The 12,268-nt window shown below is 39.1% G+C and overlaps 1 protein-coding gene and 2 non-coding genes across 3 annotated transcripts; all 3 read right to left on the bottom strand.

Annotated features, from left to right (window-relative positions):
* Window positions 1-3,879: 3,879 nt before the first annotated feature.
* On the bottom strand, window positions 3,880-11,331 carry rpl13 (ribosomal protein L13). Its single transcript, XM_033631507.2, has 6 exons — window positions 11,202-11,331; window positions 10,617-10,734; window positions 7,977-8,118; window positions 6,456-6,629; window positions 4,522-4,578; window positions 3,880-4,082 (listed from the first exon to the last, which is right to left on the bottom strand). Exons 2-6 carry the CDS (start codon window positions 10,718-10,720, stop codon window positions 3,924-3,926), a joined length of 636 nt encoding a protein of 211 aa, XP_033487398.1. The 5' UTR covers window positions 10,721-10,734; window positions 11,202-11,331; the 3' UTR covers window positions 3,880-3,923.
* On the bottom strand, window positions 4,253-4,331 carry LOC117260904 (small nucleolar RNA MBII-202). Its single transcript, XR_004501982.1, has one exon. It is a non-coding gene; the product is annotated as a small nucleolar RNA MBII-202 (small nucleolar RNA).
* LOC117260909 (small nucleolar RNA MBII-202) lies at window positions 6,738-6,817 on the bottom strand. Its single transcript, XR_004501983.1, has one exon. It is a non-coding gene; the product is annotated as a small nucleolar RNA MBII-202 (small nucleolar RNA).
* Window positions 11,332-12,268: the final 937 nt, after the last annotated feature.

Raw genomic sequence — 12,268 nt, 5'->3', positions numbered from 1 at the left:
ATCCAAAAAAATCTAATGCTAACAGTCGGTCTGTAGCAGTGGTACCACCTCTAGTCCTCAAGCCAAAGAACCCTTAGCTTAAAGAAAGATGGAGAAGGGACCCCCTCGACATATACTGTTTAAAACCTGGGTTGCACTTGTGATAATTCTCAGAATATTTTTTGGTCTTCTTTTATTTGTGCTTGCCTGTACCTGCTCACAGCAGCAGTTGTAGCATGACTAGGTGCATTAGCCTCACCCTCTGCACTTACAGCGGTTGCTTCTCAGGTGGATGGTGTGTCAGAGTCTCTTGCTCAAATAGAAACAGCCCATTTTGGCTTAAAAGAATGTCTAATTGGCCAGTATGATTCAATTGTATGTAAATGTTATCTTACTAGTTCATCCCGCTGTTATGTTTAAATGCTGCACAGTGATTTAGAGCAATAAAATATAGTAAATGATACAGATTTACATTAAAAGAGTAAAGGGAAAAAAGGTTTAAATAGTAGAATCAATTACTAAATTATTTACAATTTTAAAAATAGAAATCACCATTAAAAATAGCAATAGTGCAGACAGGAGATGCAAAGATAAAAACACTTACTTAACCTTGTATAATCATGTGAGCTAGCTTGCAAAAGGATTCATGGGTAACAGCCTATTATCAGTGTTGTGTACTATAATTCAAATGTTTTTTTATGAATATGCTGACTTACCTTCGCTAATCATATGTTAGATTCACATTAATGTGTATTTTTAGATTTATTTTAACTTCTTAAAACAAAAAATGCCCTTAAACTTAGTAACTGAGGACCCTGTAGGGGTCGTGGACCCCCTGATGGGTGTGGTGGAGTGTATGTGGATAGAATTACAATAAGAGACAATGAAAAGCAATTGAATTCCATTTGCTTTTGTTCCTGTTCTCGTACAGTAAATATATATACTGTTTTTTTGTGTGTATGGGGGGGCTGCCCAGGGTGCTGAATGTGCTAGGTACGGCACTGCATTTAGGAACGGTGGTAATAGTAAGTGGTTTTTAAAATCCATGGTGTCCTGTTACATATGTGTTTTAGTAAAGAGATTACTTTGCAGTGGTCTATCTTCAGAATAAATAGGATCATCCATCTGAGTTTCCATTTCAGCCATATCAATCACCCCTGGACCAAAACGTCTTGACTGTCCACTCACCTTCATTAACTGAATTATTTATTTGCGTTCAGACAGCTGGAACACAGACAGACACTAAAGGAGACGCAGACAAGGGCATCCAGTCTCACCCCATCCTGATTTTTTCATTCTGTGTACACTGATGTGCTCGACTTGAACTCATTTTTGGAAGTGGGCATTTTCTAATGGCGCTGACTAATGCATTTCAAATAGGCAATCTCACTTGATCGTGGAAGTTTCTCTGCACCTGTGTTGTTTGGTTGATTCACTTTTTATTTATTCATTTCAGCTGATGGGAACACAACAGCACACCCAGCATGAGGACACAATTTAGACGTATCCAGAATCTGTGTCGTCATGGCAATGTTTTAATATTAACAGGCCGTTTTTGGTTCACGTCTGCCAGCACATAACCTTCCGTGTGAAAATTAAAATTCAACTTTGCCCCCCTGTGCAGAGGCTGAGTGTTAAATTGTCCCACTGGGATGAGATTTTTTTCTCGCTTCTCACCTCTTCTGACCTTCCTCTGCAGAGATGGCTGTCGATGACCTCCACTTATGTGCTTAAACATGCTGTAGATAATGTACAGGTCCTTTATAGATTATAACAGTCGGTCATGTTTGGTCAGGACTATTTTATTTCTGTTTGAATTAAAATGTGTCAGTTTCTGTCGCATGCTTTCTTCTATTAACTGCTGAGTTACTGACAAAATTAATCAGGTAATACATTGTTAAAATGTACACTGTCACATCAGGTTAATGACCTGCTTTCAAAAAAAATCAAGATATTGAAAATGTCTTTAATATTCTGCACTGACAGTCAACAAACCTCTCTCTTAAATGCTTTTATGTCTCCATTAATCACTATATTTTGTACCTCTAGTGCCACCTACTGCTGCAAATATGAGCCTAATATGGACCCTGAATCCTAATTTCACATTTGCTTACACACTTCGGGCTGATGCCACTTTTTCATCAGATAAATCTCTAAATAAAGTGAGTGGAAAAATTCATGTCTTGTCATCTTTGTTAGTAACAACTGCTCTGACTTCACTCCACAGCTGTACGGTACTCAAATCTTTGAAAAGTTGGTTAGATGTCTGCAAAGTAAGATTTGATTGTGTGGTATATGTTCCTTTATCCTTCCAGAAAAGCCCAGGTGTCACTAATGAAATCAATAATGGCTGGATTTCATTCAGCTGCTTCAGTTTCAGGGTCCTCGTATTGTGCAGGCTGTCACACAGTCATGTCTTGCTGGAATATCTGAATAGAGAGGAGCCATCTTTGTCACTGCTAACACCTGTGCTTTTGGTAATATGACAAGTCAGACAGTCTGCTGTGACAAAGGCCTGTTCATACAAGAGAGCTTAGATCTTACTTTTGTTAGCATTCTGTTTTTTGTTTTGTTGTTATCTTTAGCTTTTGTCCTCTGGCTCCAAAGTTTTTTATGGTTGAAATAAACTTTTGTATTCCAAATGCTGTCTGAAGTTTATTTGTATGACCATAGGTGTGATGAGGGCCCCATTTTAGAGTTAATTCAAGCTGACAAATTTATCCAGCTAAAATAATCCTGGTTATTCCCATCCAGCTAATTTAAATCTTTGAAAGAAATTTATTTGTTAATCCTGCATAACATTATTTTGACCAAGACTACACTCTAATCTTGAAACAAGGGTAAATTGCATAGACTTGAAAACATGATTAGCCTTCATAAGACTGGCTGACTGCTCATGTGAGTAGTTACAGTAGGTATGCATGTTGTGAAACTTCCCAAAATGCACCGGTGTGAGCCTGCAATTACAGATGTCATTTTCTTCTACAGTGTACTCCATGTTTCCAGGCTGTTAAACATTAGATATTAGAAGTGGATATGGTCAGACTAGAAGTGATGTTGGTGCACAATGAGTGGAAGATCTCCTCAACAGACATGAAAGAGACCTCTTAGTGAAAACCATAAGCTTACTATTAAATGAAGCCTCACTACAACACATTATCCAGCAAAGTGAGTGCTGAAGTTCATCATTTAATGACAATTTAAGTCTCCATTCTCCTACTAGTAGTAGACTATTTCAGCTGTTTGAGTATTTGCTTTAAGTTCTACTACATTTGGATCGGTTCTCTTGTGTAGACTGTTTATACTTTTACATAAGTATAGGTAACTCTTCATTGTGAAAATGTAGTTGTGATAATTACACCATTAGATCATACTGATTTTTTCAATAACCTGCATGTTCTCCTAAAATCATGTACACTTTAATTATAAATCCATAAAAGTAAGTTATTTGTATTTAAAAACTATTGTGTTTGTGATTTGGCAAAAAAACCAACATCTTTGTCCTAGTCAAGCTAACGGTCAAGCCAGCCCTTTTCCAGGTTTGGGCTTAAGGACTTGTTGCTCTAACAACAGTTCCTTATATAAATTAAGATCGCTTCAAGAAACAAAAATCCAGACTTGTGGCTCAACTTCAACATTCTAATCTAAATAACTCTCATCCATGTATACAGAACGGGGCCCAGCGCTGCAATCTGAACCCAAGTTATTCCAGCACATTCGATACTGTCTTTAAGTCACATCTCACCTCTGTTGATAACTGCAAAACTGACTCCTACTCTGCAAACAGACACTGTGTCTTTTCCCTGATCTGCTGAGTGGCTCTACTCTATCATGTCCCTTAATCTCTGACTTCACCCTTCAAACTCTAAGGAGATAATAATCATGACATTCCCACAATGATCTTTTTAAACACTTTATTTTGCAAAGTTCCATAGTGACTATTTTCACTTCTTCTTCTCCACGTCCTGCTCTGCAGCCTCTTTGGCTCTCTTGGCACGGATGCCGAAAAGACGAGCGTTGGCGCGGGCCATACGCAGGCTGGCGAAAGCCTTGAAGTTCTTCTCATCCTCGGAGATAACCCGAGCCTTCTCCTTCTTGTGCACCTGGGAGACAAGAACAGGACATCAGTAAGCACACGTTTTTCGCACACTGCTTGATAATTCAGTGTCTGCCAAGTAGCAGAATCCAGCCAATTTACCACTGACTGATACAAAACAGAGGCCCAAATTTGGGGTGTCAGTGTTTTAGGAAAACTAATTTGCTTTTCCAGTTTGATTTTTAAAAGCAGTCATCAGAAAAAAGGGTTCAAATGTTCATCAAAGTAGTACAGAGATTCCGGAGTTTTGTCATCATCTGACTGCTGTGACACTTGACATATTCACTGTCCTTATATTTCTTTGTCACTGAGAAAATGATGGTGTATGAATGGCAAATTACAAAATCCATCCTTTTTTCCACCCAAAAATACTCAAATTCATTTTCAGTGATCTCACTGTAATCAGTGTTGGGTGCTAGTATAATCTCTGAGGGATGAAAACTTACCGTCTTGATGGGCATGACTGGACCAGAGAGCTGAGTGGCCATCTTGAGTTCCTCCTCCTGAAAAGATTACCAACAGTTAATTCTTCAAGGCAACAGAAAACATCACGAGGCAGACAAACATCTACCTCACACCAACATTTGGGTGTTGTGAAATTATTCAAATCAAAGGCAGTCAGGGAAAAAAAAGCTTTGGGTGGTTATTCATTTTCAACCAGAGTGATGCACTCACAGGCTTTATGGATGACAGGTGTAATATCAAATCTTAATGAGTACTGAATTAATTATGGGGTGTACAGGGATCTGATTTTTGTAAGTAAGCGTGCACTGACAATTGCGGCCGTGAGCAGTGTTTGGCCTTCAGCCTCCATTGTTATTCTGACTGCACAGCTGAAGTTTCTGTATCATTACAGGTGGTCTGATGTTTTATTCATCAGATGGATAATCTCACAAAATAACCTCTCAAATCCATCACCACATGGTGAGTCAGTTTTCAAATTTCATTGAATTTGAATAGTATGAGTGTGTCCCCAATTTCATTAGATGATTTCAAATCTCAGCCTGACACGGCCAGACAAAATCTCATGTGCAAGTTAGTCTGGAACCTCTCGTTAACAGCTGTAGTTTAAAGTATGTCTGGACACAACTGGATAGACCTCCATCCAATCAGAGCAACAATAGTTAGATTTAATGCAAATCCCAGTTTTCACAGCAGGCTGGTGTCCAGCCGAAGTGCTGGATGTAGCTTGTGTAATGGCAGCAACAGAAAGTTTGCTGATCGAGCAGGCCATATGGGTCAGTTCGGGATCAGAGCTACTGCCTGCTTTCCTCCTAGCAAAGTAAGGCCAAAATACACCCCAGCTGAGCAGTGCATGCCAGAACAGACAGCCCTATGTTGGACTAAAGAGCGTCCCTCCAATCCTACAAACCAGTCTTTGATCAACACCACGGACAGCAGCCAAATTATTAACACCAATCTACCAGCCCACCCTCAGCTCAAACCACCATCGCTACCTTATTTCTCCAATCACCATCACGGTCCCTTGTGTGCCACACTGGTTGCACCATCGATATTTACACCATTGTTTAGCTTCAATATGTCAGTGACCACAAAAGCTAGGTTTATGCTCACCATAGAGTCCCAGATGCAAAGAGGCATGAGCCAAAAAATGTCATGTATTTTGCGTAAAGCGCTAATGCCCAACAACCTAACAGTCACTGTCTGATTCTGACACACACCCCATATTAGATAAACTGTTGCGACTGGCCCAACCCGCGCCAGATACGCTAGAAATCTGTCTGAATGGGAGAAGGACCAGACGCGTTTACCGGAGCAAATAAATCCTCCGCAATCAAATAAAAACTCCTGACACAATCTAATTAACCAGTAAAATGGCATTAAGAATTCAAATTATGATCTTTCACTGAAGGTGTGCTGCTGTTAGTGATCAAAGTTTGGCTCTATTAACTGTGTCCAGCAAAGATTACAGATGAATCACTACAATGAATGTAGAAAACTTCAAATATAAAAAAGGGACACGTGAAGGTTACAGCTTTGAGCTCTCTCAAACACAAATCTTGACACTTATTTAAAATTCAGGGGGAACAAATTCATTTTTTTGACAGGGTTCTTTAAAACATTACTCATAAAAGCTTGTGTGAAAGCTTCTGAATTAATTTTCATAAGATAAAGCAGTAGTAAACCAACACTAGAGAAGGCTCACAAATTGTTCTTATTCAATTTTGAGGGATGACTCACACCTACAGACCACATGCCTTTGATGAATGTTTTAACACTTGTTTTTCTCCAGCCAAACAATGAAAAACAAACAAGCAGCAACCTCTACTACTGTCTGTCGAATGCTTTACAGATTGGATGTTTAGTCTCCTTTAATCTTCTTTCATGCTCAGTGCGACAACGTGAAAAAGAAACTTACAGTGCTGTCTCCCTTCTTAGGAGCAGAAGCCTTCCTGGGGAACAGGATGAGCTTGGAGCGGTACTCCTTCAGACGCTGCACGTTGGCCTGAAGAGATTCTGTGGATCTGTTGCGACGGCGTGGGTCAACTGAGATGCCGATGGTGCGGGCTGTCTTCTTGTGGATACCAGCTGCCTGTAGAGTGGAACATAGCACACTGAAAGTTATGATTTGGACGTAATGTTCAGGACTTGATAAGATACCCATGTCCAGGTTGTAACAATCAATTTGTTTTTTCATTTTGAGAAATGAAAAGCAGTCATCAGATAAAGGGTTCAAGGTATTCATCAAGCAAATACAGAGATTCCGGAGATGTGTCGTCATCTGACTGCTGCGACGCAAATCACATTTGATGGTTCTTACATTTCTGAACATGTCTGCCAATGCTGATATACACATACTTGGTGCTATTCTCTATTTACAGGAGACAGAGCTTCACTTGCAAATTCAATACGAGCACTGACATACACATTAATATTTAAAACATGAGCCTAGTCCTGACTTATTCAGGGTATTGATTATCTGTTTTATTAACATAATACGGCGTTTACAAGGGCAAACTTTTGCAGATTCTCATAAATATTGATGACAAATAAATGCACTCAATTACACCCCATTATTAATGATTCAACTCTTCAAATAAACTGGGGCACAGCACTTGTCACTCCCTCCCACTGTCTTTTTTTAGTGGCCAGAAATATGTGCCCATTTCAAAACGCTGACATTTTACAGCAAACTGGTGTTAGTTTGCTCGAAGACATTTTGGCTGATGTGGAGGATCACACTCTGGGATGTGACGGTGTTATCACTTCAGTGGACATTTGCTTTCCTCTGCAGCTTAAATGCAATTGGTGATTGAAATAAAGGGATCGTATTCATTAAGATGACGCCCAACAGAAAAGCAATGCGTACTGTATATAATGTTACTGTACAAAGTAGATGTGTACAATCTACAACAGTCACTATTTCTCATCTTTGAGCTACTTCTTGTGAAGGAAAACAAACAGGTGCACATGTTCTGAGGTCATGCACGTCATTTAGCCCTCCTCCCACAGCAGGCACATACAGGGGAGGAAAGAAGAGGTACAGTTTGGCAAGAGCATCAAGTCTTTGAGCAGCACTTTGTGTTCTTCTGCATCTATTGAGTTTTTTTGGTTGGGTAGGATGCATGATTCATCACAGAAAGGTTGAGCTTCTTCTGTTTTGCATCCACAGTCGTCAATAGCATTTCTGAGGTGGAGGTCAGCTCAATAAACAGTAGGTTTGAGACTCAGTTATGCTGACGTACAAATACGTTGACTAAACAATCGAACACTATCAGTTGCTCTGCTGCTTTTCCCTCTTTGGTGTCGATTGATTCAATTCTTTGAGACAGTTTTCAAACACTGCACAGTATTATTGGAGACAATTAAATAGTGATGTGGCACATAAATGATTCCTATATGTGAAAACAGCTGTTAAAAGACAACTAGAAAGTATTACCTTGAGTTCCTCCAGAGTGAAGCCACGTCCGGCACGAACCTTGGTGTGGTACCTGATAGTGGGACATCTGACCTGTGGCCTCAATGGTCCAGCGACAGGGCGGGGGGCAATGCGACGGGCCTTAGCCTGGCGGGCCTTTCGCCTAAAGAAAGGTACATTAGTCACAACTACAGTAACCAAAAAAAAACCTTTCGGTCCCAGGAACTTAGAAAAACTCAGGAACTATACAAGTCAGGTTTGCGTATTCTTGATTGTATTTCACCACCTCAAACATGACAATAAGACAAAAAACGAAATTGGGTAAGAAAAAAAAATATGAAGTCAGTGTTTCATGACTAGATGTAATGAATGGATTCAAACAAGTCATGCAGCAGTCCAAAGTAGCACAGTGTGCTGAGCATTAAGAAGTTATTTATTCTTGTGTATATCAGAGTTGACAATTGGCGTACAGTAATGTTATGTTTTGTTTCTCTCACTAACTCACAAATTCTCGTCTCATACTTTAGCCAGGAAATTGAAAACATAACTTTGTGTTTAATGTCAATTATTGCTCCCTTTGTGATAGTCCTGTGGTGGGGAAAAAGAGGCTGCAAATCATGTACTGCAATAAGACTGCATGTTAATACTGGACTTGATCATCTACAATCATGTCTGTGTTAAAAGACATCCCACCTTCAAAAAATAAATGAAAAAATAAGGAGCCCTAAAGGCTGATTTATTGTTGGGCGTGAGACACTTTTGACAAGTGTTGTTTGATGGATGAAATTATCCTATTTGACACTTTGCATCATGCCAAGCACCTGTAGATTTATGTTATGTCTTGGACACCGCCATAATATTTTGGCTTGCAATGTTTTTTCGCGTTAGTGCGACAGGTAGATAAAGTGTTTATTTTATTATATATTGAGTCATTGATTTTATATGCCAGCCCACCATAGTAAGTGAGGGGAATCTGGCATTCAGAGACCAACTATAAATATGATTATATTCAAACAGTTGTCTGTGCATAATGCGCTTCACTAAATGCAACAGAAACAGACTTGTAGCATCAGGGGTCTCTGGTTACCATGGAGACGACTGAAACCTTTTGCGGAAGAATAAATCAGACTTAATACTTTCATTTAACACCTCTGTTTAAAAAATACACATGAAAGCATATCAGAGCAGGATCACCAATATATATTACTTCACTGTTTTGATCATTTTTGCAGCCTTGTCCACATTTGGGGGCTAAAGACCTTCAAGACCTTTGAGGTTCAGCGCTGCTGAACTGCTGTTAAACAGGAACCTGATGTGTTCCTAGGCAGCACACCATTAGCCTCACATTAGAGAAAATGAATTTGTGTGTTGTAATAATAAAAACCAGGATCTATTTTATGTTAATGTTTCAACTTCAGGTTGGTTTGTATCACTATACGTCTGTGTACACAAATACTGATCCGGTTGACATTTCATATTAGCAACGTGTGATCATCGCATTTAATTTCTTGTAGCCCATTATAGTTTTTCCCCCATTTGTGGCATATGAGAAATATATACACAGATACTTAATTTCATTTCATCATTAACAGGTAGGTTTGGTCCAAATGAAAGAGCAGTTTACATTAGGAGTGGGCAGATCGATACCAAAATATTGATACAGATGCATTTCCATTTTGAAGATCGACCCTTGAGTCAATAGGAACAACACCATACAAGGGATCAGTTTCTCTCCTCTATGTCATACCTGCTTGTAATTCAAGAGTAAAACTATGTGCAAACAACATTCAGTTGTGAACACATCTAGTACATGCACTCTTTGCTTTTTTTCTTGTCTGCACTCAAGAAATTTACTCCAAATCCAGCAGCATCTTTTGAGTTTCACTATCACTCAATGTCAGCATTAGGACAGTAAGCTCAACTCCCAGCTGGGGGTTGACACAGGCCCTCAATTGTACTAGAATCATGCGCGCGTCCATAGCTGTCCGCAGACGTTCAATGTGGAAAGGATGTCCAAGCCTGAATAGTTTAAACTGACTCATAATAATGACTTAATGAATGAGGAAAAAAACATGAGAAAGAGAACTTGGAGCTGCACACGAAAAGAGGGTTAGGAGGAGGGTAATGCCTCAGCGCCCAGACCCCAACACAGCGTTCACTGGCAGTGTCTTGTCAGAGAGGTTCAGACATGGAATATCCATGTGTGTCGTAGTGAAATTAATTTTAGACAAATATATTCTTTGATGTTAGTCAATGTTATACTTTCAACTATAATTGGTCATCACCAGCGTTACTTGAGCAGATTTTTCACCTCATAACTTAGGGCACACTGTTTTCTCTGACATATTAAAAAAATGCACATTTAAAAATAAAAAACACAATGTCAGTATCAAGAGTTCTGGCTCTGTATTACTTGGTATCAAATCAAAACCAAGTTTTGTGGTATCCCCCACCCCAAGTTTACATAGTGACTGTGTCCAATAAATCATGCTGCTTGTTCACAAGACGCTGTCTGTGTAGTGAATAATATTAAAGGAACTTTAAAACACATGTATCACATACTGAATCAATATGGTAGTACTGGTTTGCGTAAGAGTATAGCAGTTAGGTTATTTGCCCATCTCGTTCAGTCATACTCCTGCAACAAAACGCGGTTCTCACCTGCGGATCTTCCTGGCTGGCTGGTTGAACCAGGTGCGCACTCTTTTCTGCCAGTCCTTGTGAAAGTGAGGGTTCAGGAGCATCCCATTCCGGCTGGGGGCCATGGCTGCTTACTTCCCTGCAATACAGCATGGCACACGGACATGAGCAGACTGTCATGCCGGCACACTGTGAGAACCCGAGGCTACATGTCAGATGCTAAGCTAGCAAGCTAACGAGGTTACTGGCTGTCTTAAGGACAATTCATGTTAAGCGAGTACTACACCCCACGGTAACTAGTCCTTGCTATTTCGGCACTTAATACGTATGCTCACTTTTATTTTAAGGGAAATTATTGCAACGTGGAGCTACATGTTGGCCCCTAACAGCTATGCTAACAGCCGCACACAAACACCACTTGACCGGTTATCACTACTAATACAGATGTTTAGCAATTTATCGAGGACATCCTCAGACAATAATCACCTTATCTTAAAGGTGACAAAACACTCTGTTACAGGTTGTAAGTGAAATTCACGAACACCGATGAAATACTAAGGATTAAAGCAGATTCTTTTTAAGTTTGAAGAGAAAAACTTAGCATACCTACTAGGGAGGAAAATGGCCGAAAGGAAAAAGGAAGTTGTAATGCGGTGGATTGTGGGATATGTGTCGACCAGCCAATGGTAGAACAGACCATACAGACGTTATCAAAGAGCATATAAGCGAGTGTAATCCTCACACGAACAAACAACGTAAAATGGAAAAATGTGTACAGCTAGTTAATGTACGAATATGTTTGTGCATAAAAAGGTAAAATAAATCGTTTATCGGAGGTTCCCTGTAAAATGACTTCTTTCGTTTAATTTTTACTCTGTATATGTGTGCCCCGGGTATGTTAATGAATTTATGTTTGTTCAATGTTTTTTTTTTTGTTTTTTTTTTTGTTGTTTTTTTTAAATCCAACATGCGTTTGTTGTCATTACATACGACTTTGCCTAGACTTAATTATTCCATGGCTTTAAAAATGCGATTAATATAACGGCAGTTAATGGGGCTGGGTTTTAGTTTTGAAATATTTTAACGTTGTGTTATGGGCAAGAAGTGGGGTTGCCAAAATTATGGAGATGTATTAATCCAAAGATTTTTTTTTTAATTTATTTTTTATTGAAAAAAAAATATATATATATCAAAGACTGGACAAGGGTTATAGCCTATAATACCACATGAAAGCCTTATAAGCTTCTTAGTACCTCACTGTGTATTATTAGTTAATATATTATAATTGTTTTAAATACATGTAATATGAGTTTGCAAAGCTTTATTAGTCTGTGGTAATTTTGCTCCATGTAATCATTTCATGAGCTCATTTTGTGTTCGCTTGTTTGATATAGTACATTTTGCATTGGCTATTACAGTTAGTGGTGAAGTTTTTGTGTTGGCCACTAGATGTAAGCCTAGCACGTTTCAGTAGTAGTCAGCAGTAGGCTTGTTAGATTGACTTACAGTCAGTGTACTGACAGGCTTCAGTTAGTCCCACAAATTATTTCTGAAGTTAGCCAGCATATAGATAGTTAATTCATGGTAGCAAGAGGGGTATAGCTCTAAGTATGTGGCTGTATTTGGAAGTGACCAAGTACAAAACATTCAGACTGTTATTTTCTGATTTTGTG

The sequence above is a fragment of the Epinephelus lanceolatus genome, chromosome 2 (assembly GCF_041903045.1).
Source record: "Epinephelus lanceolatus isolate andai-2023 chromosome 2, ASM4190304v1, whole genome shotgun sequence".
Taxonomy (NCBI): Eukaryota; Metazoa; Chordata; class Actinopteri; order Perciformes; family Serranidae; genus Epinephelus; species Epinephelus lanceolatus.
Note: the sequence above shows the minus strand (reverse complement) of the source record. Positions and strands in the feature narration are given on the sequence as shown.